General features: G+C 35.9%; 1 protein-coding gene across 5 annotated transcripts; it reads left to right on the top strand.

Annotated features, from left to right (window-relative positions):
- Nucleotides 1-1016: 1016 nt before the first annotated feature.
- Nucleotides 1017-25065, top strand: LOC135693723 (tetratricopeptide repeat protein 16). Of its 5 annotated transcripts, none has more exons than XM_089111088.1 (11): nt 1017-1194; nt 5068-5403; nt 6661-6790; nt 8036-8149; nt 8718-8818; nt 14124-14282; nt 14521-14609; nt 17055-17299; nt 18404-18593; nt 20412-20563; nt 21655-25065. In XM_089111088.1, exons 2-11 carry the CDS (start codon nt 5288-5290, stop codon nt 21874-21876), a joined length of 1518 nt encoding a protein of 505 aa, XP_088967214.1. In that variant the 5' UTR covers nt 1017-1194; nt 5068-5287; the 3' UTR covers nt 21877-25065. The 5 variants fall into 5 exon arrangements, with proteins under 5 accessions (XP_088967214.1, XP_088967215.1, XP_065068347.2 ...); XM_089111089.1 differs by having other exon boundaries at nt 1017-1197; XM_065212275.2 differs by lacking the exons at nt 1017-1194; nt 21655-25065 and adding exons at nt 1215-3653; nt 19763-19826 and having other exon boundaries at nt 20412-20548.
- The last annotated feature ends 666 nt before the right edge of the window (nt 25066-25731 follow it).

The raw sequence follows: 25731 nt of genomic DNA, 5'->3' as shown, positions 1-25731 counted from the left end.
ATTGCCCCAGATGCCCATTAGCAAGAGCCGCCACTGATAAAAAGTGCAGAATTTTGCAACATTTTGATGTTCTGGTTTATTTTGGAAGGGTTTCTCAAAACATTATTATCACTAAGAACATTAAGAACATAGTGCAAAAATGTTTTTATGCGCGCGCATGCTGACGTGATTTGCCTGCCCGCGAAAATTGTGTCGTTCTGTCCCGGATGCGAATGATATAAAAATATATGAGAAAACAAACCTTGAGTTTTAACCTTACAATTGCTTTATTTTTATTGAGCCGAATAGATTAATTATCTACTTAAGGTACATTTATATCATTAAATTAAGGCTTTAAAACCTTATTAATCCCTTTGTTGCCTATGCTTTACTGCCAAACTAAAGTATCCTATGCCTAGGCCTGTTATTAGGCAAGTAGAGAAACATGAACAATTTAAAAAGAAAATTTTAAAGCGTTACCCAATTTCCTGCCACTGAAGGAGACATTATACAAAAAATTTGAATTTTTGACTACCAGTATACAAAAATTCAGGATGCTGCATGGTGGAAATTTTTCACGATCGTTAATTTAAATATCGAACAAAACTTCCCACGTTGACCTTGCCAAATTTCGCTTTTGTGTGGTTTCCTACTCTTATAGAAAAATACCGAAGCGATTTTAAAATCGCGTTAAAAACAGTTACTTACATTCGTGACCAATCTATTTTAATGAAAAACTTCCATGAATATACTGCATATCCCAAAAAGTATGGCGGTTTTCAATTATCAGTCAATCGCACCCATAATTTGACAATCCTAAAGTCAGGTATCTTTGCGGTGAAATGTTACGGTACGAAGGTCGAACTTCTATCACGTGCTGGTCCACGTGGGTATCAGCGTGAACATCGTTTTATCAACTTTTATGCTTTTTAACTATTGTTCTGTTCTAGTATCTAATTGGCTGTTATCATGTTCTGTTTTGTTATTGGCTAGCTGTATTTTAGAAAGGGTATAAAGGAGCTTGCCTGTTTTAGAGTAGGCGGCTTTTCAGTGTGGACGTCCCCGTCTTGCCAAAAGAATTGTGGCCGCCGTTTCCCGATGTTAGAAAGTCGAAGCGTGTGTCGCTTGAAAGACGTCGCTGTTGTCCTGTTGCCATTCGAAGTGTTTAGTTCAAAGACGCCACAAGTCGCCAACACTAAAGCAAGCAAGCTAAAGGTCGTGAGTGCTTTGTTATCATTGTTATTCTTAGTGTTTCTACATTCATTATATTGAACATATGAGACTGATGTCATATGAAGTTTTTCGTTGACTCACAAACTGTTAGACTTAGAGGCGTAGTCTAATGGAAATTATGAACGTGACCCAATTTTCCGAATACCGTATCTACTCTAATATTCCCGCTGCGGGATTAGCGTTTCAACCTAACAAAAAAGGCGGGATTATTAGAGAGGCGGGTATATTGGAGAGGCGGGATTATTTTATCAATGCCTGGAAGTCTAGTTTGAGGATGTTCTGTCGAACGTTCAGCCATCTTTTACTTGATGCTACGTTTTATATCAAGTCAGTACTCTTTTGTGCTTGGATTGTAGGACGGTTCGGATAAACAGGGGGTGGACGTTTTTCTACATTTTCGTACAGTAAGGGGTTATTAAAAAATGACCCACGGGAAAAGTAGAAAATAAACCCATATATGGGGGTTAAAATTAAATGGGGGTGGTACATTTCTTTTCACAGACAAGACAGAGCAGAAATTGTGCTTTATACACAGTAGTACGAAGTCAAAGAATCAAATGTCTTTTTATGCTGCAAGACTTGGATGTTTGATAAACTTGCAAAACAAGACAGCTCTCTGCCCTCTCCCGTGATTTAACCATTCACTCCAAGCATAAGTTTCAGTCTTTGATTTTGAAGCCGATACAGAATGTGTAAAGAATAGCAAATTCCAATTGAAAGTTTCAATCCCGCATGCGGGATTACTGGGGAGGCGGGATCATTCTTACAATCTATGAAATACAAGCGGGATTACTAGAGAGGCGGGAATAAAAGAGAAGCGGGAATAAGAGTAAATACGGTATGCCGACCAACATAATCTTATTTTTTGGGTCACGAAGATGAATCAATAAAAAAATGCCGTTTGGTGCCGTTTTTGAGATAAAATAAATTTAAATTTTGAACTATTTCTCCGTGGAACTGACAATATATCAGGCATACTCACATTTTAAAATTTTGTATATAAAATGAGCCGATCAGGCTTCAAGCTCACTCCGCCATGCTCAGGTTTTTTGTGGTGTCTTTTGTGTGGTTGTGGTGACACAAAACCCTATAACATTGCACCTCCCACGAGGCCTGGATCGCAATCAAAGTGTCACATGGTCGGTTGGCGGGAAAAATTTTGCGCGTCGCTTGCAGGCGCAAAAGCTTTTTGCTCAGCGGCTGCAAACATTCTTGCTCTATGTTATCACTAAGTTTAAAGGTTATTTTCGCCAGCCAAATTTTGTTTTTGTCTGATAGCGCAATCGATCTTCGACCAGTCCGGCTAATTTCGTGAGGGGAGTGTACATACACTACAAACTTACAAAAAGAATGAAACTACACCGTGGTTAGCAAACCAAATTTATTATTTATATAAGTATTGCAAAATATTGAGGCCCTTGTTTTTGAAAAAAAATAGAAATATTCTTAAAGCACTAAAGTTCTAAAATTTCGCGAACCTTAAGAAACTGGTGTACTCACTGTCGAGAATGGTTTCTTATAAAAAATGAGTGTATTTTATTGAGTTCCATTTATTTTTCTGCCACTCGATTTAGTCTAAATCATTATTCATATTCGTTCTCTGCTAATAATTATGTTTCTGAGCACATTTCACGCCTTTTCTTCTTTTCTCGAAACTTTAGGCCGTTCCCTTCTTATCAAAACATTATCTGACGTAAGAATTTGTCGGCGCCTTTGAAAAACTGTGATGTGATGGACTCGATTTCACTCTGCTTTCGTTCAAAGTAAAATTTCCAATGATAGAGGGTTAACACCTGATAACCACATTAAATTCTGTAGCGAAAATCGACAATTTTAGTATGTTAAATGATCACTTTTCAACTTGTTGGTCCAATATCGAAATAAGTGATGGTAAAAAGTGATCGTGTAACCCGGCCTTAACCCCTTGATATAAATGAAAATGCCAATACTTTGAAACCATGGTAACTACAGTCGTATCTTCAGAAGGAGGCCTTTTCATAACAGAGTTGAGTCAGAAATAAAAAGAGCAGTGAATTCAGTGTCCTTGTTATTCGAATACATGGATCTTTATCTGCCTTTGATGAATAAAGTTAAATCTTAGAAATGACAGAACAGAGAGATAGTCTAGTTGAAAACAGTACACCAAGTCAGGTAGAGGGTATGATTGTTTCAAAAATGTCTGTTGATGGAACAGAAAGGCCGCCGAAATCTGCAGACTCTTCAAGCTCAATTGTGTCAAATTTTAGTGCTACCAGTGATGGCGAAAGCTCGTTAAAAAAGGTTGCAACTGAAGACATCATGCAAAGAAGAATGACAGTCATGAACTCTTTTAGAATTGGTTCATCAAGTCCAGGGTCTAGGCCCAGCACTTCGGGGTACCGGAGACGGACCCCAGTTCCGCATTTGATCGAACGAATAGTACTTGAAAGAGCCAACGAATTGTATGTTTTCTCCATTATTACTTGAACCTGTGTCTATTTTTATAAGATTCGCTTGTCATACATATATACATACATACATGCATACAAACATACATACATTAATTATTTGGTAATGCAGGTTTACCTAAAGGCAACTAACGTTGATCTGGACCGGCAGCTACAAACAAGAATAAGCTTGATTACCTTTTTATAGATAGAAAATTAAAAAAGGGATTAAAATAGTTAAAAGTATTTACAGTGTCAAAAGTACTTAAAATCCTTGTTCTTATTATTAATAATACAGGCCCCCTTTTCAAAAGATCATATTCACATGCTGTTAAGAATAAGATTCAGTTTTTTTCAATATCTGATAATCTAGGGCTTGGGTAGTGCTATTTCCCATTATATCTTTCCCTTTGTTTATCGAGTGCAAAGGGTTATAGACAAACAATTGTAATCCCAGTGAGCATAATTTACTATTAACAACAGAACCTCTACCTTTCCTTTTGACAGACAATTCCTATGCATGCTAGTTTATGGGGGGGGGGGGGGGGTAATTTGGGTGCTAGGATTTCACAATTAGGTTTCGATTAGGATTAAAAAGTATACATTGCTCCAATTTGTTTTGATAGCATTTGATAGAGATTGTTGCAAAACAAAAAATGCCAATGATCTAAGAAGAAATCATTAAAATGTCATTCAATTTTATAAAAAGTAGCATTTCTGGTATAATGAAATCATTATCTGCATTCAAAAGTGGCTAAGTTATGATCACAGCTATGATGATATTTAATCTTAAAAAGCCTGTTAGCATCTTTTGTCAAATATGAAATGTTTCCCTAATGTTACTTAATTTCTTAAACCTTAAGCTTAAATTGCAGGGCAGCCCTTGACTCTGCTAAGGGCTCGGGCACACTAGCACTTGAAATATGAGAAAATCATGACAAATTTTATCCTTAGTTATTGTTTTCCAACAATAGATGTTTATCTGCTATGTAAGCTTTCTAGTGAACCCGTTTTTGCTAGATTTGTTAACTTTGCCTAGTCCATTAAAGGTTCCATCATCCTGCCTTGAAGCTCACAGCAACAGAAATGCTCCTGCTGTTTGTTCTGGTGAAAAAAGCTTTCCTTTATTTTCAAGTTTGATAAAGATGGATATTATTTTCAAGTCCCATTTAACTTGGATACAAGTGTGCCTGGGCACAAAGCTTGTCTTCTTGCATCTCAGATCACAAGCTGTTTTTAATGATTTAATAATATATTGTATTTGTCATTGATAGAAACTTTCTTTAATATTGATTTTTTTTATAACCTGTTTAATTTATTTCAAATATTTAAAAGATAGACTCTAGTTGTATAAAATGCAAATCTGTTGTGTATGTAATGATAAAAATTAACATATAATTTTATTATTTATCTAATTGCTGCATTTCAGACACAAACTGGCATCACAAGCTCTGGAAAATGAAGATTTTATTAATGCTTTGTCTTATTTAAACAAAGCAGTTGTTCTTGATCCTGAAAATTGTGACTTATATACAGAAAGAGGAGAAGCATATTTCCAGATCTCTGATTTCCAATCTGCAATTCTAAACTACAAGCAAGCATGCATTTTGCAGCCTGACTGTGAGCGGTATTTTTCCAGACTGGCATTCATGTACTATTTAAAAGGGCAAACATTTTTTGATGAAGAAAATTATGAAGATGCTTTGGAATGTTTCTCAAAAGCAATAGAGCTTCAGCCTAATTTTCTTGGATTTCACACAAGAAGGTGAACGAAATATGCATTGCATTTCTATCAAATACAGTAGTTTGAACAAATACAGTAGTTTTAGTTGCTTAATATACTCGATTGAATCAAGTTGTACATTGCTGAATATTCTTGTCAGTTGTCTCATATACACAAGCAATTTTTCTTATAAAATTTTACTGAACAATCTTTCTCATGTAGTTTTAGTCAAGCTTGACAAAAATAAGCAATTTTTTATTTGAAAAGAATACTTGTTCAAAAATGGACATGCCAGCATCAGTGGTGGTTTTAAGGAGGGTCTAGGGGGCCGTGGCCCCAGGCCTTGCACTTAGTGTAGCCAAAAGGGGCCCCACACCTAAGACAAAAGATAGAAATTGTAAAGAACAAGGGCCCCTCTGATGTTTTTGTGCCCAGCCAGCATGGACATGTCAAGTAAGAAATTGTCAATTGAAAACTTGCTCGTGTAGAGAACTTGGCCCATGCATTTATTAATTTAACTCCTTGCTGGATCTGGAAGAGCTTCAGTTCCCTTCTGGGTAACCGCGATAACACCCTCATACTCAGGGTTATCTACTACTGTTATTACTTGGGATCATTTCGTTTTAAAATGGTATGATGATATTACCCAGATATGAATTAATCTAGAGTGAAGTCATAGCCTTAACTAACCCCGTCGGTACTCTTTCCATTACCAATTCGGCAAAAGTCTCTTTCTGTCAGTTAAAATTAAGTCTCTATTTAGATGTAACGATAGCAAAAATCATTTATATTTTTACTTATTCGGCCATGGTAGCTCCGTTGATCAATCAAAACTTTAGTCTGTAGTGAAAATAAACTATACATTGAATTAAAAGAATAGGCTTCAACATTGCACCATAACTATGGATCTGTACCTGAATGTATATCTATGTACATATTATATGTAGATATATCATAGATTGAAGAAAGTAAAACTACATGGTTTATCTCTACAAGCCTGTTTAGATTACACAGGGACGAAACAGGCTTGTAGAGATAAACCATGTAGTTTTACTTTCTTCAATCTATGATATATCACGCTCTACGTGCTAACGTATTGAGCACTGTGCTACGGAAGTATCAAAAGACAAATTTCTATTATATGTAGATAGATATGCATTCAGGTACTCTTTCGTGTAAACAACACGACGGGCCCAAGATACAGCTCAACGTTCTATGTGACCTCAGGCATTCAATGCGACGCAACGTTCAATGCGTTCTAATGATTTCAGTTTTGATGTTTTCATTTTTTGTCAATAGTATTGCATGCCTCGCTGCATTACAGAGGCACGGAGAATGCTTGGCATTGGTCAACAAGAGAATTGAAATCGAAAAAGACAACGCAGATCTCTACTTGATGAGAGCAAGAATTCACAACACATTTAGAAATGTAAGTTTTCTTTTGTCTACTATCTCCATTCGGATATCATATAATGTTGCTTGACATAGAAATAAAGATTCACTACTTTACAGCGCTGTCGAAACACTTTTTATAGTTGGAATGTTTGGTTGAGAGAATAGCAATTGAACTGCAATTTGTCACTCAATCACTATCTGACAAGAGTAGTACAGTTGACACTGTCTCTGTCTGATTCGAATTTGTATTATTTCGAACAATTTTTTAGGCCCCCTGAAAATCTTCTAACAAACCATTACAAAAACCTCTATAATTCGAAATTCTTTTCCCCGTACAGTTTAGATTACACAGGGTTGACTGTACATTGGTCGTAAAAATTTTTTACCATCATCTTTTGTTCCGATTTTTCTGGTAGTCCTGTCTCATTAGGAGCAGACCAATACATTTAAATCTGCTCGGGCATCTTGGGAGACAGTAATTTTTTACCCAGAAATCTAGGATCATACTTTTTCAAGCATTCTCGAAAATGATTGATGAGTTGGCAAGGACAACTTGCCCTTGCAAATGATATTTTTTACTGGTCGCATTCGATACGAATACATTCTAATTTCCTTGTGCTCAAGAATTTTAGTTCCCGGGTGGGGACTCCAATTTTCGCCTAACAGGGGGTCCAGTCAGGGTCAGAGAGGGAAAAGCTAAAATGTAAAAAATTACCCTCAAGTGGTAGTCTTTGTTGACAATAATCCTCAAATGGTAGTATAAAGACGGGAATTATGTCCTTGGTAGCATCCATTTCTCTGTGGGCGCCTGGTCCTTCTGTTGTTCATTCGGAAAAGATAAAATCTTGTTCATTGTCTAAAGTAAATCGCAATCTAAACGAAGCCGTTGTATTATTATCGAAACTGGGCCATTTGGTAGCCATTTGGTAAGACCCTTAAATCGACTGAACCCCCTGCCAGGCCTTAATGGAAGCGCCCTTCCCCCGGGTTGCAGTTCAACAGTAGCTGACATGTGGAACAGGAACATATACTTGTAACTAATATCCTTCGATCGAAATTTAAATTACGAAGTAAACATTTTTGGTAGAGTAATTGCAATAAGCGATCGAAGTTTTGAGATAAAAGGACCAAAATTTAATATGATTCGAGAGAATTCCATGCCATAGGATTTCAATGTCACAAAAACGTCGTAGGATTAAAAAATGCTGTCTGTTTCTGTCAGCTTAACATAAGCTAAATCCTTATTTAACATTTCTTTATTTCATGCTTTGTTTTTCAGGATTCTTTGTACTATTTTGATGTAGTGGACGCTCTCAGGTTGGACCCAGGCCATAAAGAAGCCAAAGAGATGCTTGATGGTATCGAGGCAAGATCAAAAGGGTACAAATCACAGGTTAGAGTTGCTGTGATTTGTTACTGATCAACAATAAAATTATCTTACAAATTGTTATCCCCGTCAATTCTATTTTTCACGAATTATATTGTTGGACTCTGGTACAGTTAAAAAAAGCCATTTTACATTGTCACAACTGTCTATTGGCAAGCAATTCTCAAAACACTGTAAATTTTGCCATTCGCCGTTTGATTTGCTGAAACTTTTGATTGACATTTTGTTGCCATCCAGGTTTCCACCTAACTCTTGCTAGTCCAAGAATGACTTCACGTTGGCTGTTAAATGTCGAAGAACCTGTAATTTTGAATCAAGGATGTATTTTTCGATGTGGCAAAGAAACTATTTCATTAACGATATTTCTTCCAAACTATTCAATAGCGAGCTAATTTAGTAAGTAGAACCAGGCCCCGTATTTTGCAGCGATTTCAGATTGGAAAAATGTATCTTGTAAACCCAAGTTAATTTTTTACCTAAGAAGCACTTTAAGTAAAAAATTCAAATGAATTAATATTTGCCTTGTTGTGTTGTCAAGAAATGCTCATAATAAAAGGAGCTTTATTTTGTGTAGGCGATGCGTCTCGATTTGATGGGAAAAACTGATGATTCGATCGTCAAAATTTCCTCTGCGATCGATGTGGATCCATCGTTTGCTCAGTATCACGTCTACAGGCAAGTAATTCCCCTAGTGCTACAACGCAGAGCACTCCGCAGTATGAAAGCTTAATAGTTCTCAGTGATCAGATGCATTCATTCCATTTTTCATGTCCAAAGAAACAATTTTTTCTTGGGGATATGAGCTTGAACTCTATTGCCGGTAAGACCGACCCTATGAAGTTGTGTTTCACACGAGCTTGCGTATAGATATTCCTTATTACGAAGAATCTTTGCTGACCGCAAAAAATTTTATTTGTCGTGGTCAGGAATATTTGTCAAAAAATGCAATAATACTAATCTAATGCTGAAAAGAGGCACGTCGTTTTACGAAGGTTTGAAAATTTTTGAAAAATATTTCTGCATCATATCACAAATTTATTTTCAAATGGACGGCAACACAATAGATAGGCGTAGATAGCAGATTATATATTTTTTACGTTAGGACGATCCCATTCGAGTTTAGATTGGTTTATCAACTTTGAGTCCAATCTTCTTCCCTTCATTCATCTTAGAAATGCTGATTTATCTTCATTTCATCCTCGTCTTTTCATTGTTCGGTAAACTATAACATCATATGTTTTTCGGCTTTGGCCATAATTTCACCGATTCATAAATTTTTAATTTGCCGCTGATCAAACTCTGTTACTTTGCATGCTCATATGTGAAATCCTATAGGTGATTCTTGTAGATATCAACCTACATTCTACAATTTATACTGACAAATGCTGACTTTAATATAGCGAGCGAATAACTTGAGTACCGAATGAAATGAATTAGTTTAAAATATCTAAGCTTAAGCCCTGGCAAAACGACTAAACATTTCACTCAACTTTTGTTTAGCCGTTTAGGATGATTTTTTTCAGAATTGCATTTTAAAGGCTATCCAGGACAAGCTCCCTTACAACTTTCATCTATGAAAAGAGGGAACAGCTCGTAAAGCCCTGGATAACAAATGGAATTTTAAAATCTATTTCCATTAAAAACAAACTTTTTAAAATGTTCTTAAAGTCAAAAGACCAATTTTGGTACCAGCGTTATGAATATTACAGAGATTCTCTAAACAAACTAATTAAAGGCAGCAAACGTTTGACTACAGTTCATATTTCGAAACCTTCAAAAACAATTCTAAAGCCCTTGCAAAACGACTAAACATTTCACTCAACTTTTATTTAGTAAAAAGTTTAGTGAAAAGTTTTGTCGTTTGCCACCCTGTTTAGTGTTGTTTAGTCGTGTTGAGTGTTGTTGAGCAAAGTTTGATCATGGTCAAAAATGTTTAGCGTTGTTTAGTGCTGTTTAGCAAATGTTTAGTCGTTTTGCCACCAATTAAACATTTGTTGTGATCGCGCAGACGCTCTAGCTGTGGAGATCCAAAGGTTATCGTCGGTTTTTGTTGGTTTTCCTGTCTCTACGTGACCCAATAAGCCTTTATTAGACATCTGAATATCTCGTTGTACGCCACTGTATCTTCTTCAACAATGAACTTTGTTGTCAATGTGCTAAAAGTCTTTTCTTTCCCCGTCGCTTCATCCAATTCTTTTTTTTATCCACTGCTTGTATATTTAACAAAATAAACCAAAAACAAATTTCTATGCAAGATCCCCTACAACCCAACAGCGTCATAGACAGCTCGCAGTTCAAAAAAGGTTGAGTGAAGTTTAGGGAAATGTTTAGTGACGTTTTGCCACCCTCGTTAAACTTCGCTCAACTTCACTAAACAAAAATTGAGTGAATTGTTTAGTGAAATGTTTAGTCGTTTTGCCAGGGCTTTATTCATTTCAATCGGGTACTCATTTTAGCTCACTATTTTATCGTCTTTGGAATCAAGTACCAGACGCAACGTACATTTTTAATTTAAGTACTCACCTTTTCTCAAAAGCTCAAAAGTAATTGTTGTGCATTTGCTTATAATATCATTACCCTGTCTCTGCCTATAGATGATTCAGATAACGATAAGAGGTCAGAAATGTGTATATGTAGGGCCGTGACCTTTAATCTAAGTTAATTTGGTACCCCTGTGTTTGAACAGACTTATGTAATGTGAATTCCAGTATTCAGTTTGATATATTATTATTTTACAACGTTCTAGCCGAATCGAAGTCGAAGTCATGTAGTAACTTTTGAGTGAGATTTATCGTTATGTTCGGTTAAGTTTGTCTTGCCTCTGTTGAACCTGCGTTTATAAATAAAATCCATTCATCGCAACTAAACAAGAGGTACATATAAAGAAGTGAACTTTAATTATTTGATACAATTAAAAATGCAAAAACTGATGAAATCGTTGTTAGACAAAAATGATAGCAGATAGGAAAGTCCCTAGTCTTCATTTTCTTCTTAAATTCTCTTTTTGACACAAGATTAGGCATATTCTGTTCATTTCGATGTATTGAGCTATTTTGCGTTTTTTTTGCTAAGCGCAGTTTGAGTAGTCGTATATATTTCAATCAAGAATCTACAAAGCTTCAGATGTTTGCGCCACGTTACCTCTATAGAGATGGAAAATGTTTTCTTGTTTCGCCTTGCCTTAGCAAATGAAATCGCAATTAAGAAAAATACAATTTTGAACTACATTAATAGTCGATGAGAAAGGATACTGCATGCACCTCCCATTTGTGCTTTTTCCTTCATTGTCTTATAAATATTTGATAAAATGCATTATTTCATTAGCATCCGTAACTATAACCTCACAGTTCATGACATAGACTGATCAATTCTTAGTCCAAGTAAAACTTTAAGCTTGCAATCCACTCAGTAATGCCCAACTAATGACGCGCCCAGTCCATGCAAGGCAGCTGATCATTTTCAATTCTTAATTGTGTTGATGTAGGCTTTTCCAAACATTGATCTCCAATTGTATCATCACCATTTTCTTCATCATCCTCTACTTCGATTGGCTCCTCTACTTCACGTACCATTGCAAGGATTGAATTGTTTCTTTCATCGACTCACTCATCCATCAGAAGCATAAAAGTCTTCGAGTTCTAATGATTTTGCAAACTCTAGAGCTTTTTCTTTAAATATACTACAGCTGATAGGAATATTGCTGTATCTTGCTGTTTTCAGCCATTTTTAAATGGCAGAGTCCAGTTCCTTGTATATCGCAGTCTTCATTCTTTCTCTTTTTTTAGAAGCATTGTTTCCTTCAACTGCTTCAAATATTTCAGCTTTCTTTTTTACCCAGTGTGAAACTGTGTTTTTAGCAACACCATATTTCTTTGCTGTAGCTATACAGCTTCCCATACAGCAATATACAGCCTGTATCAATTTCTTTTAATGCCTTGTCTTGCTGACTATAGTTAAACAGGCAAGCCCTCGTTCCGAAGACTGCACAGCTGCCATTTTTTAAATATGGCTGCTGATATATATTTTTTTGTTTTCACTACTTGATGGCAATCGAATGTTCGCAAGAATATTCAAATAAAGAATGTATTGATTCAAATGATTCGAATGTACTTAAGATGATTTTTTTTGGAAAAGTTCCACTTTTGTGAATAGCTATTGCTCATGGGACCCCACTTTTCAAAAGTTCCACTTATCGAGGGTTGCACTTATCCGAATGAAATAAGAGATGTTTGTTAATGCAAATACAAGGAACCGGAGAAATTGGTTCCACTAAAAGAAAGTTCCACTTATCCGGGGTTCCACTTATCGAGAGCAGACTGTATAGGTATCTTATCTATAAATTAGAAGAAGAATGACAGGAATATCGCAAGGGTCCCCGTCACATCCCAGTGTCACGAGAGAGACACAATTCTACCGTTATGTATTTTGTATTTTGAGTGCTTCTTCATGGCAAAATAGCAAACGACAATGGTTTTGTTTCTATTGCTGGTGTCAAGTAGCAGTAACAGAAAAGATTCCCATTATGAATTCGAAGTGAATTCTTTCATTCAAGGGCACCGCGTTTGTCATTCTATGTGGCAGCCCCAGATTGGAAAGGAATTGAAGGTCGTGATGGAACCAAATAACATAGCCGACCAATACCCAGTATGTGTACAGGAAAACGAGACTATCGGTGTTATCATTCACCAAAAGGAAAGACAGACAGATTTGCAAAGACAATCTTCTTCTTTGTCAGGGCATATGAATTTAACTCATGTGTGGCTGTGGTAAATGGCAATCGTGTAAACTTTTGAGATTGCAAAGGAGTGCAAGTCCCTTGCAACCTAATTTAATTTCAATTTTAAAGAATGAATTATTATTGCTATGATGATTAATAGTTGAAAATTGTTGTCACTTTTTGTTCGAGATAACCGGGTTTTCTGGAGAGCTAGACTCTCAAAACACAACTCTCTGAAGGACAGCAATGTTTGAGCTTTTCAGAGTTGTAGTTTTGAATTCTTACAGTTTTTTTTATTGTACCTACATGTTTTACTTAGTAAATTTTTGGTTAGTTGTTTTTTTAGTTGTTTAGCTTTTTAATAATTTAGTTGGCTATTTGGCTAGTTAGTTGGTTTGTTGGTTAAAAAATTTGAAATTGGAACTAAAGTCGTCCAATTGTGCTAGCACAGCTGACTTCGTCGAATATAGACCTTTTCTGCACATTGATTTTGCTTTTGCTGATGTACTTAGGTTCGAAAATTTGTTGCCTTACTTTTTTCTTTTGAAAACAAATGGAGACAGACTGATTAGATTGTGAATTAAATTCAAGAGTGAATTACTGAAGCCCTGTTTTCCGGGGCGAAATATTAATACTTATTAAATTCAATTCATTTTAAAATTCTATTTCATTAAATTGGATTCTTTTTTTATCCCATATAAAAGTTTACAATGACGAATAACTAACTAACGAAATTACTATACAAGACTGCGAAGACAGTACCAAGAGAAGCAAATATCTTGACTACCCCCTGGCTTTTAACATGGATCTAAAACATAACTACAAAATGATACTTTTTTGATACATAAATGATGTTACAAAATAAAATAAAAAAGAATTATAATTTACGAGAAATTACGAGAAAGAAGAATTATAAGTTTTTGTTTCTTAATAAAAACGTTGGATTCTCGTCGTCATATTGCTTTTTTCCTGACTATTTTTCGTTTTTAAGAGTGAATTTCAGCACTAAATCACTAAACTGTAGATTAATTGCTTGGCTAATCAAATAATTACCCTGATTGTTGTATTCGTGAACTTTTACAACTTGATGCATCAACTTATCTTTGATTGTTGGCAATGACCTTCGAAGCAGCTCTTCTGAATGTAATACCTTTCGTGTTTGAAGAGTTTGTATATAGTTTTCATGTAAACGGGTTAAAATTACATTTAATTGTCTGTTGCTACCATTATGTTATCTTCACTTCAGATTTATAACTTCTTCAGGTCAGCTCTACTTCGGCGAAATCACGAGTTTGTTGCTGCTGTAGATGATCTGCTAATGGCGATGGACAAAACGAAACATGACGAAGGCCACCCTGTCTACAGAGAGGCACAAAAGCAACTTTTGCTGACATACAATGATTTTGCAGTTGATTGCTTCACGTAAGTGGTCTGGTTATAATTTAAAAGAGATAATAATGGATTGTGTGGCATTTAATTCCATTTTGCTTGATTTCTTTCTCGTTCTTAATTTTTTCGTTCCTTATTCTTATTCAATTCGGATATTTTTTATTCATTCTCTCTCACGTTTGCATTAGTAATGATTATTGATAAGGAGTTATAATTATTGTAAATTCGTGATCGATTACTTTCGCAGTAAGACCTGTCATTTTTTTTTCAGCAAAGGCTTTTACGAGGAGGCAATAGTCTTGCTCAACAAAGCGATCAAGTGTGAAAAGTCAGAAAAGCGACTTTACATGAACCGTGGTGGTGAGTGACATTCAAAATAGAATGCCTAAAATACATTCTTGTACTTTTTCCCTTGGTTACTTTCGTGAAAAATGCAGCAATCAAAGTTTATGAAGAAACTGAAACCAAAATCTTGCTATTTGATCGTTTACTGCTAAAACAAAAGGAAACTCTCGCTTATATTTCACAAAGAAATCTTCAAAGACAAAGCAGGTAGGAGAGTGTAACTTGGTTTATTTTTGTCCAGGGATATACCAGAAAGGGGCAAGACCCCTAGTAGTTACAGAAACTATCTTACAATAGATCAGGCCCTTTTAGCTTCCATTCACTCTTATCCTTGTGAAAACAGGGGCTTTCGCCAGACACCAGGCCCAACTCCTACTGTTTTAAGTTTCAAAGCGCTTCAAAAGTTCTCATAGTAAAAGCAGCATAGAACCTTTGCGCTCGTGCGTATTATCATCAAAACTAAACAGTCGAACGAGATTTAGAAACGAAATGCAACGGCAAGTTTTTTTAACATGCCATGGGCTAAAACCAAGAAAAGAAAAATGTACTGAAGGGAACTTGCAGGTGGTGGAATAATGTGACGAGGCCAAGATTTCTAAAAAATTGATTCTCTGTTAGCTCTGTTCGTAGTGAACAAAAGGCGAATTAATTTTTTGCTTTGCCTTAACCAATAGCTGACTGTTGACTTCCAAAAGTAGATGACATGAAGAGCGTCTTTTCTCTTTGGTCTTCCTAGCTCACTTCTAGTGCCGAAATAGGAGGGATGTAGGTAAGATTTAAAATTGCCGTGAACTTTGCGTTACATTGGACATCACAAAAGCGCTTCTAAATAGACACGGCTACTAGAAAATTGTTGAATGGCTCTTTTTTAGGTGCTTTTAAATTTTTCTTTAACAAAATCAAAACTTCATATTTAGGCAAGCAAGATAAAATGAAGACACTTTTTTGCCAAGACTTAAATTTTTAGGGTATACAACTGCTCAATCTGGATTTTTACCTGCCTTGGAGTGTGCTAGAATCCTTGTTTGTAAAGGAGCAGGCCATTTAACTAGGCATTTCGAAAATTATGCTACTGTTCCGCAAAAATGCCCACTCTATCCATTGATGATATCCATGACGAAAGTAATCCTTGGCAACCGCACTATATCCTTTTAGGCAATTAAGCATAATCCTAGGTTATCCAGGCCTCTCTAAAATCACACAGCATAAACCCATGTTCTGAATTTAAATTTCGTCAATAACAGGTGTTCCCAGAAAAGATGATTCAGATATGGAGTCCGTTTTATTTGCAGCATGCCAAAGATTAATTCTGAAGAATGCTCGTTTTGTATATGTGAATCACCAATAGAAGGCCTGCCAACAAACTTGGGGAACATCAACAGCATTTTTGCCATTTATGTTAGCTGTTTCCCCTTTCAAACAATGTTGAAATGCTCTCCATAGAAAGACTGTCAATCCCCGTAGAACAGAGGTATCGAGCATAGAAATACCAAAACCTTATAAATAATGCTATCCCTGCTGTATAGGAAATGTGATAAAGTAGAACATGTGTTTGTTTCATATATTATTCTAACATTTTTTAAAGGAACGAATACTTTTTTCTAATTAAAGCCAGATTGAATCCATTTATTGTTTAATAGAGTGGCATTTAAAGAGAATGTGTTTAGCTGTGCGTAGATCAGTGGGATGCCAATATAGTGGAAAGAATAAAATAATAGCAGGAATATTATTGTTTGAGAACAGTAAGAATGGGAGGGATTGTTCATTGGAAAAAAGCATTTTTCATGTGATTTTTTACAAAAATTTGTTTTTTTTCATTTTAAATCTATTTTTACACCAAACCCTTTTTGCTTACAATACTAAATAAGAAAATAAATATCATAATTGCAGCAATAAATTTTCACTGTTAATGCTAAAATTTTATACATAAATCTATCTACATATTGGCTTTACTGCAAGGGTGTTTTTAAGCTTATTTCATCATGTAAGGTCACTTTGTGAATCCGCCAAGACCAGAATGAATGAGCCAGAATCTCATTACAAGCTTTGAGTGCCGAATAGCAAGCGACGAAATCTGTGTAGAATATTGGCGCTTTTAGATTCAATTAGCTAAAAAATTTTGTTATCAGCGACCTTAAGTTTTTCTGAATGATTGATTAACATGGATGAGGAAGAAATAAAACACGAGAAGGCAGTTTGCAACTACCATATTTTCTCGTCGTCTGCGATAACAAAGTAAATGTGAACCAATTCGTTTCTAAATATGATTGTGTGAACGGCAATAACGTCAGAATTCGTTTAATGTTCTTCTATCCATCTAGTTGAAAATATATTCCATAATAACTTTATTATTGTCAAGTAATAACTTTTAACTTTTGGCGATGGTCTACTAGTTATTGTTCCTTCTTCAAATGAAACATTTTTCCTGCTATAGTTTTACTTAGCTTTCTCTTTTATTAGATTGCTTTTATAAAACAAAGGAACTACACTTTGCTTTGTCCGACTATTTGGAAGCCCTGGAGATTGACCCATCCAATTCGACTATTAAATCCCGGTTAGCTGCTGTCTATAACGATTTGGGGATACTCGAATACCATGAAAGGCGTTATCAGCAAGCAGAGGAATTCTTTTCCGTCGCAATCAGCTATAACCCGAGTATATCTTCATACTACGTGTCCAGAGCGAGGACGAGATACATGCTCGAGGTTCGTAGCGCTCTCAGTGGTAATCTGTAAATCAGAATCTTCTGCCTATGCTTATAGTCGGTTTGATGTTAGTAGAAATTGATGCAAGTGTCTTAACGCACCGAAGTGTTTAATTATGAGTTACTCTAGCGAGTCGAGTGTCAAACTATGATATATTTCTGTAGCGTGCAGATATATGAACGGCCAGCTGTATTAAAAGAATGTAGGTCAAGGTATATCAGATTCTTTCTATCAATCATTCAATTCAGGAATTGTTATTTAAACCTATTAGATATTTAAAAAAATTAATGTCAACAGTTTTTATAACTCGCTAATTATCCTTCATTTGGACCTGAGAAGTTGTTACGCTAAAGGCCAGACGTGAGCTGTAGGTCACATGTCAGCAAGCTGTAGGTCACAATAAACTATAGGTCACGTGTAAGCTGTAGGTCACATGTGAGCTGTAGGTCACACGTAAGCTGTAAGTCACATGTAAGCTGTAAGTCACATGTCAGCAAGCTGTAGGTCACATTAAACTATAGGTCATATGTAAGCTGTAGGTCACATGTAAGCGGTAGGTAACATGAAAGCGGTAGGACACATGTAAGGTGTAGGTCACATGTACGCTGTAGGTCGCATATAACTTGTAGGTCACACATGTAAGCCGCTGATGCTATTTCATGCGCATTTGCTGTTCGCGCCATAGCTGACTCTATCTATTTTAAATGCATTTTTAGTGCGGTGTAACTCCTATGAATAGCTCAATACATTTTCATACGTATGTCAGCCGTTACTAACATTCTGCAGTGAATTGTAACTGCTGCCAAACAAGTGGTACGTTCCTTCTCGTATTTTCATAAACTTAAAAATTATCGACCTAGAATAATCACTCTTCAGGTAGGTATTTTAACCGTATCGTCGAGGTGGCGTCAATAAAGATCTAGGTATTGATTTTGTTGCATGTTTTGATATGATATTATGACAATTCCTAACATCAATCTTTCATTTTTGCATATTTATCCCTTCAGTGCATGCATTTTATCACAGCATCACAGAATGTTGAAGCCGTATATTTTTCCATTGCCTTTATACCAGTCAGCTATAGGTTTTAATTTGCTTTTTCAGACGCATGAGAATGCACAAATTGATGTCCTATCGGCCTTGCATATCGACATTAACAACAAGGAAGTAATTTCACTGTTCACCAGGTTGTTTCCTGGAAACACTACCACAGAGGCTTTGAATACAAGGCTTGGAGAGATGGTTGGAATCGCACTAACATCAGTAATATCTGATATAATTGAGGACAGTTCAGGTGATTATTTTAATTAAGTTTCATAATAAAGTATTCTCTATTGTTAAATCTTGACCAATCAGGTGAGTGGTTGGAAACAGCTTCTCCGCTATGTTTTGAAAGTTCAAAGTTTTTTTTCGATCATCATAATTTTAATCACATTTTTTTGAATATGGTTATTTGTTAGAATTTATATGCAAGTTTACATTCTTCAACCTTTCTACATCTATCAGGATTAAGATGCATTACTAAATTGGACCCAAAGTTTGACCAAATCAAGAATAATTTTTTTGGGTAATGGCTACCTTGAAAATGTTATTTCAACCTATTTTAAGCAAATAGTCACTAGCTTTTCCGCAGAAAAAAAGTTTGTCCTGAAAAGTGTCCTCTATATCTCAATATTATCCGGATTGGCAACCTTTCAACTTAATTTGAAAGTAAAATTAAAACGGCCATAAGCAATTGTTTTTCCACTGTGAAGCCTCGTTAGTCTATAGTACTAAGGTCAAGGGTTTTGAAAAAAACAGTCACGACGTTTCTGTAAAAAACAGAATGCTCAAATAAACTGCAATTCGGCTATTGATCAACATTAGCTTTAGAATCAAGAGTGCGCCAAAACATATAGTGACGAAAACGTTAAGATCATTAGGTAAGCAGATCGCTTTTTCATTCAGGTATTTTGAAATGTGTCTACATTGAACCTCTCCTCTCCCGACTTGTTTAGGCAATAAGATTTCGTTTTCTCTCATGAACTCTTTAACTAGGTAAAATATTAGTGGCTGCAACTGGTCAAAAAGAAATAAACAAATCAAACCCGCTATCCTTCCACTCGGCCTTGGGGAACCGAGCTATTGAGGCTCAGCCCAAGTGGTGCAGCAGTTTTGGTGGAGTTCGTGTCAGACATTTGCATATGCATAGATCAGTATCATTGTAGAGATTTTTGTAGAGATGAAAATAGTTTGAAGGAAGAACAAATTTATTGTAAGGAGAGATCCGTTAAATTCAATTTTTGTAGCCTGCGCGCAGACTCTGACAGCGAGAGCAACTCTGTTGGTTAGCTTGACTGTGCTTGTAAACAGCTAGTGGTGTGTTAAAGTCCGCTGTTTTAAATTGATTATCCTTCTTTGATCGAAAGCTCCCGATTTCCTTTTTATCACACTTGAACTCACTTTGACCCTGTCTTTTCAAAGTATATTCCTCGGGAAAACAACATGTACAAAACATTATGAGTTTGGAGACGAGCACTCTTCATTTGTAGGTAACCTATCATTTGATTTAAAACGGGCTCAACCTGGCTCTTTTAAGCCAAGCCATTTATTCCAGGTCTTACTGTGATAACGTCGCATAACAAGGGCAGATACATTTTTTATCATTTGATCTTGCATAGTTTTTGGTTTATTAGCTTTCGTCTTCAGAAGTTACAAGTTTGTTTGTTTTCGGATAATGCAGTTTTAAGATAAACATGTGCAGTTAAAACAACACGTAAAATTCTGTTTTAGATCAATCGTTTTACTTAGTCTTTTTCCAGAGTACATAATCAGACTTGTTTTCGCTTGTGAGGTATCACATGCAATTGATCAATTAAACTTTCTGATATTTGTTAGACATTTTGTAACACTTTTATTTTGCTCAGGAAGCTATATTCCGTTGTGTCTTGGTTTTTACTCCAGAATCGACTATTGTCTAATAGAATTGAATCTGAAACAATGCATTTATTAAAGACTTACTGTACAGTAGGTGTATGCGCTGTTTATGAAAAGTCTGCGTTCTTAAGGAAGCCCTTTCTTTTAATACTTTCCATTTAGCAGTGTGATGAAAAATGTTATCTTTTTCATACAGTTGAGTTCAATCAAAGTCCATCCCGAACTTTTTCACCAAAAAGTGTTTTGCCTGGCATAAGAAAACTTTCAGTCAATGATTCTAATGAATTGATAAAATCCTGCATGAGCGAAAATGAAATAACTTCAAATGTTATTAAAGGGAAGAAAAAGGTATGATAAGAAATTTTCGATACAGCTGCTTTTTACTTTTAATGAAATTTTTATTTTTATGTTTGTGTAGCATCTTTCGCGACTTGTTATTTCTTACTAGAATTTTTGGTACACTGCAATAAGTTTCCACACATTTTTCATAGCGCCACATTTCCCCTTCAAACTATGTTGCTATATTTAGTACTAAAAAGTTCGGTCTGCGGGGAGCGCGGGGGCCGAGGGAAAAGGACCGGGAGGGAATTTTTTAAAAACAGCACACGAACGACAGGTCGTTTCATGGACCTTTGGAAGGGATTATGTTTATCGTGGCTGTTAGACTTGTCGAAATCATGAAAACCTGGCTATAAGATGTTAGCCTTAGTCGAAAAAAATGTGAATTACGTACTTTCAAGCCAAAAATGAATTAATTCAGTAAAAGTGAACTTTTTTCAGTCAAGTGTTGGCAGACCTATTTTTGAATAACAGTTTCTTGTGCAGAATTCCTTGTTGATTATTCAGTTTATTTTTTAAATTTGTCAAATAAATCCCCCCCCCTCCCCTAAACCACACTCGAAAAGGCACCCCTAAAAAGGTTCAGAAATTATTTATTCGAGGAAATATGATACCTGTCTCAGCGAAAACCTTTGTCGGGTCTCCGCCATTTCCTATTGAAAATGCAGTGTAAGAATCTAGTATAAAGCGGTTACCTCGAGCAAGTGGTTTCCTATGATAGATCTGTCGTGAAAATATCTCCATAAAGAAAAAATAAACTACGGCATTACTTTGTCCCACTAACAGCGTAAATCACTGTATTTTTATCCTTGCCTGTTGCAATCAAGACGCTCTAATGGATTGACTCATTTTTGACGTTTCTTCTAACCTACAGCTCGATCAAAATTTCACAATATTTTGAATTTGAAGCATTGAAATTTTACAGGAAGGCAGATGCTACCATTTCACTTACTTGAGCAAATATAGCAGCTCCAATGGACGCCAGCTGGTGCGAGTTCTTTTGCGCGAGGAAACGATTATTCTTCTTAAGATATACATTTAAATGGTGATCATAATTTGGCTTTGAGTTTTTAAATTAATTCAAACTTTTTTACCTGTAGGTCAATGATTTGGTTGAGAGTGTGATACATTCAAGACAGAGTTTAGCCTTCACCGGACCACGTGTCAAAGGGCAGGGGCTTCTTGCCATAGAACTACCGACATGGGCTAACAAAACTAAGCTAACGAACCCTACTGTTAGGAAAGACCCCTCTTTGTCTCCAGATATTACGAAGAAACAAAAGCATTCGAAAGCTAAAGCGATCACTTTCTTAAAAGCGTAATATCATTTTGTATTATTCTGTATAGTTGGGATAAGATATCTTTGAAATATTGTCAAGTTATAATTATTCTATGACTACTTCGTTCAACTGATGATTGTTTCTTGATGTATCCAAGCATAAAATTGCTGGGAGACGTCTCAGCTAACATTGTCCGGGACTGTAGATGCAGATCGAAAGTCACGCGAGCAGAAGAACAACCTGTTTGATTGGCTCCTTGCTTTCTTATTGATTTTTTAAGAAATTCGGGTCAGATTGCCCGCTAATTCACCATCGACTGTGTTGGGTAAAAAGGGAAATGAATTTAACCCCGAATTTAGTTGAATAAACAACGAAAGAAGCATTCTTCAAGCGAGCATGTAAAAAATAAGAAGGTTGAGCAGTCTTTCATTGTTTGAAAGCTTCGTTTACGCCTTGCAACATCCAAGGTTCATTAACACCTTATGCTGTCAGGCAGCTGTTATGTTCTATATAAGCTCTGTTTGACTATAGACAAATCTACAAAAAAACCTTTTTCTATATCATAATGTATTCTTTATTTGTTCTGTGCAATTTCTGATCATTTAGACCAGGGTCTTCTTCGATATTTATTTTTTACTGCAATTTTCTTTGTGATTCTACCTTGTTTTTTCACCAAACATTTTCAGAGAGTTTGCTTTTTATCTCTAAAACCTGCTGAAATAGTGTCTTCTTCTTATCCATTAGCTAGAAAAATGTATTTCATTTTTTCCAGCTCAGAATCAAGTTTACCTTAGTGGAATAAGTCTTTGCCCTGTAGGCCAAGGTGCAGATCAGCATAGTTTCCTTTGCTGAAGACTGCAGGATGCCAACGAATAAGATAACCAGTAAGGCCCTGCTCACACTGTGCCGGATGAATTTTATCCGCATAAAGTTTATTCTATGCCGAACAAATTTGCCGAACACTATGCCGAACAAATTTTGTTCACATTGCCCTCCCGTTTGCACAGTGCCGGATAACTACAGTCACGTGACCTGAATCATGCACCTAACGCGCAAGACAAAGTGCCGCCAAAATGCCGACTGTGCAAAGACTTTTTATTCACCTTTCCGAATCAACTGTTTCTCGTTCAGACGAAGTCCGAGAAAATTGTTAAAGCACATGAGACCTAGATAGTTTTAATAATTCTTTGTTTGAAGCAAAAAGTCGCAGAAATGGCAAACAAAGCTGGGAAAGCTGACAAGGACACCAATTTCACGTGGACTAACGAAAAGACTGCACTTTTAATTCAAGTGGTTATCGACTTCATGACAGCAAAGGTGGCTATTTCTTTATCTACAGAAGCTTCAAGTTTGTTTAAAAGTGTGTTTTGCTTCTTTTTTCTGAATCAGGATCTGCATGTAATTGAGCGATTTGAAATAGTGCATGTAATTTCGAGCATAAGTGCAGGGTAAAGAGAGATCAGAAAGGGAATTTCGTTCGAAAAAATAAACGTTTTAAAGAAGACAGCAATGTAGTGAGAAAATTAGGTAAAAAGACGATGGGCCTTCTCCACTGAGAGAAATAGATGCACATTGGGGTAAAATTTGGAAACTTTTGAAGCATCACGATAAGTCGACAGCAAAGTTTCAAGTGAACTTGGTGCTAGGTCGGTAAGGTCCCAGTATAACGAACTAAATGTCCGGTCCTTAGATTCTGCCTAACAAACTCCTTACAAATTCTCTCGGTAAAACGAGCCCTGGATATAACGATCTCTCGTTATTACGAACCAAATATTGGGTCCCTTCGTCATAATTACCCTCGATATAACGAACTTTTCATAAACTCTTCATCCGCTTTTTATACTTCATTACTTGGGAAACCATTATTGTCATCAGAAAAACATGCCGATGATAAAATTCAAGCACTGGCTGATAGACTCAGAGCACGAGATGAACGTTTGATTGCCTCAGAAATTAATGCGAATGAGTATATTTACACTAACGAATGTCTTCTTACATATGAGACATTGGCAATGAGCGATGACAAAACTTTATTGAGAGACTCAGACCCAGATAGAAGACATCATTCAGGCACCAACAAAGAGCAAAGTGATACCAACTTTGCCAATCTCTTGGTCCCAAATTATAAGAGGAACATTAAGATTGTCATTTTCAATGACAAGCCAGTTGTATTAATTGAATTCAGCTTGGTTTTTTGGAGATAAATGTACACAGAGGTTGGAGATATCTCTCGGTATAACGAACTCGGGATATCACGAACTATTTTCTGGTTCCCTTTAGAGTTCGTTATATCGGGACTTCACTGTAATTATCATGCTTGGTATGGTTTCAAAACAGAACATGTCATATTTATCGCTAAAAGAATTCGCTCCCGTCGAACTTTGTTTCTTTTTTTTGTCGTTAATTGTCTTAATGATTAAAACATCATAGGTTTCAGCGCATCACATTTTCGGCTCCTATGCTGCGCGCTATTGAAGACTCACTATGGGCGTAAAGCCAAGTTGTTATATATAGCTCAACTGTTTGAACGTTCTGAAGTAACAGCTCACACGAAGTCATTATTTTTTCACAGAAATTATCTAGGTCATAAAGATTGTCCACAAAATGCATTAAAATGCTGTGAACCACCCTTGGATGTAAATTTTGCCTTTGCCCATATGACTTTCTCATTGGTTCAGACAAATGGATTGAATAATTGATATAAACAATAGGAACTTAGACAAGTCTCTCTAACAATATGCAGACTAGCAACATAATATATATGGTCAAACTATAATCGCTATGATATGGGATACAAAACATATCGTCATTGAAATGTGTTTATTTTTATTATCAAGGCTAAATTAATGTTTTGGCTTCATTTTATGTAATTCTTTAATTGGGTAGGTGAACCAGGATTTGGCTAATTAAAATTTCAGCAGTTAAAGCCGATGTCAGTACGTCACTGATCTTTTTGTTCACAACATGATAAATTGAAGTAAACATCTCATTTTCACTTAATTTGTCATGTTTTAAGACAGAAGCCCATCAGCTACATGCAAAGAAAATATTATAGATAAATCGATAGATAAACATGTTGAAATGTTAAAAAATTGCTGGTCTTTTTAAGTCTCGTTCTCCGGGAAGTATGCTTATTATGCAGGAATTTCATCAGTTTCCATTCAAAGATGGTAATTGTGGAACACATTTCAACGGATGAGAAATTTTGAGAAATTCAGCTTTTGCCTTGGGGTGTCTTTGACACCAGACAGACGAAAAGAAGTATCAGAATTTGATGGCTCACGCACTTTGCTTTTCTCCTGTTTGCATAGGAATGAGTCAGTAAGGAGTACAATCACATTCACTTCATAATTCCAATACATCCATCACCGTGGGTTCCCGTTAAGTCTCAATTTACTTGTCACAATCACCAATACGAATACTACACTAAATTTACTATGTTATCTATACATTGTTTACAACTATCTCTCCATTAACTATACAGCAAATACCCAACCCCCTAATTCGCCAATTAAAATGGCAAATGAACAAAAAAGAGCAACAATGTCGCTATTTTATTCCTCACCAATAAAGAAACAAATAACTGCTTACTCAAATTTGCCCTTATTTATATATGTTTTTATTATATACACAATAGTACCCTATTCCCACCTTTATTTTATATACAGGTAGTATGCAAATTAAAAGAACAGTTGAAAACTTAAAATTTTCTTAACGAATTTTCATTGTTCGTTCACGTGAAAGTTAAAGCACAGGTCGACCTCCACTTGGTCGTGCGTACAAATGATTTGAGATACCAAAACACGGTGTATACGTTCATTCGGCGATAGCATGACCGCTAGTTTCATGAAAAGATCTTCGAAAACCCAGGCAAAGCAGTATATCGGCGACTAAAAC

The sequence above is a fragment of the Rhopilema esculentum genome, chromosome 11, assembly GCF_057945365.1.
Source record: "Rhopilema esculentum isolate cy_ngs chromosome 11, ASM5794536v1, whole genome shotgun sequence".
NCBI classification, from domain to species: domain Eukaryota; kingdom Metazoa; phylum Cnidaria; class Scyphozoa; order Rhizostomeae; family Rhizostomatidae; genus Rhopilema; species Rhopilema esculentum.
The sequence above is the reverse complement of the archived record's forward strand: the minus strand, read 5'-3'. Positions and strand labels throughout refer to the sequence as shown.

Bases quoted from the DNA above. Each gene is read 5' to 3' on its own strand.
- LOC135693723 (XM_065212273.2), top strand. From the start codon at position 3,316: ATGACAGAACAGAGAGATAGTCTAGTTGAAAACAGTACACCAAGTCAG. The intron at 8,150-8,717 runs GTTAGAGTTGCT...TATTTTGTGTAG, and splicing joins CAAAAGGGTACAAATCACAG to GCGATGCGTCTCGATTTGAT. The intron at 14,610-17,054 runs GTGAGTGACATT...CTCTTTTATTAG, and splicing joins ACTTTACATGAACCGTGGTG to ATTGCTTTTATAAAACAAAG.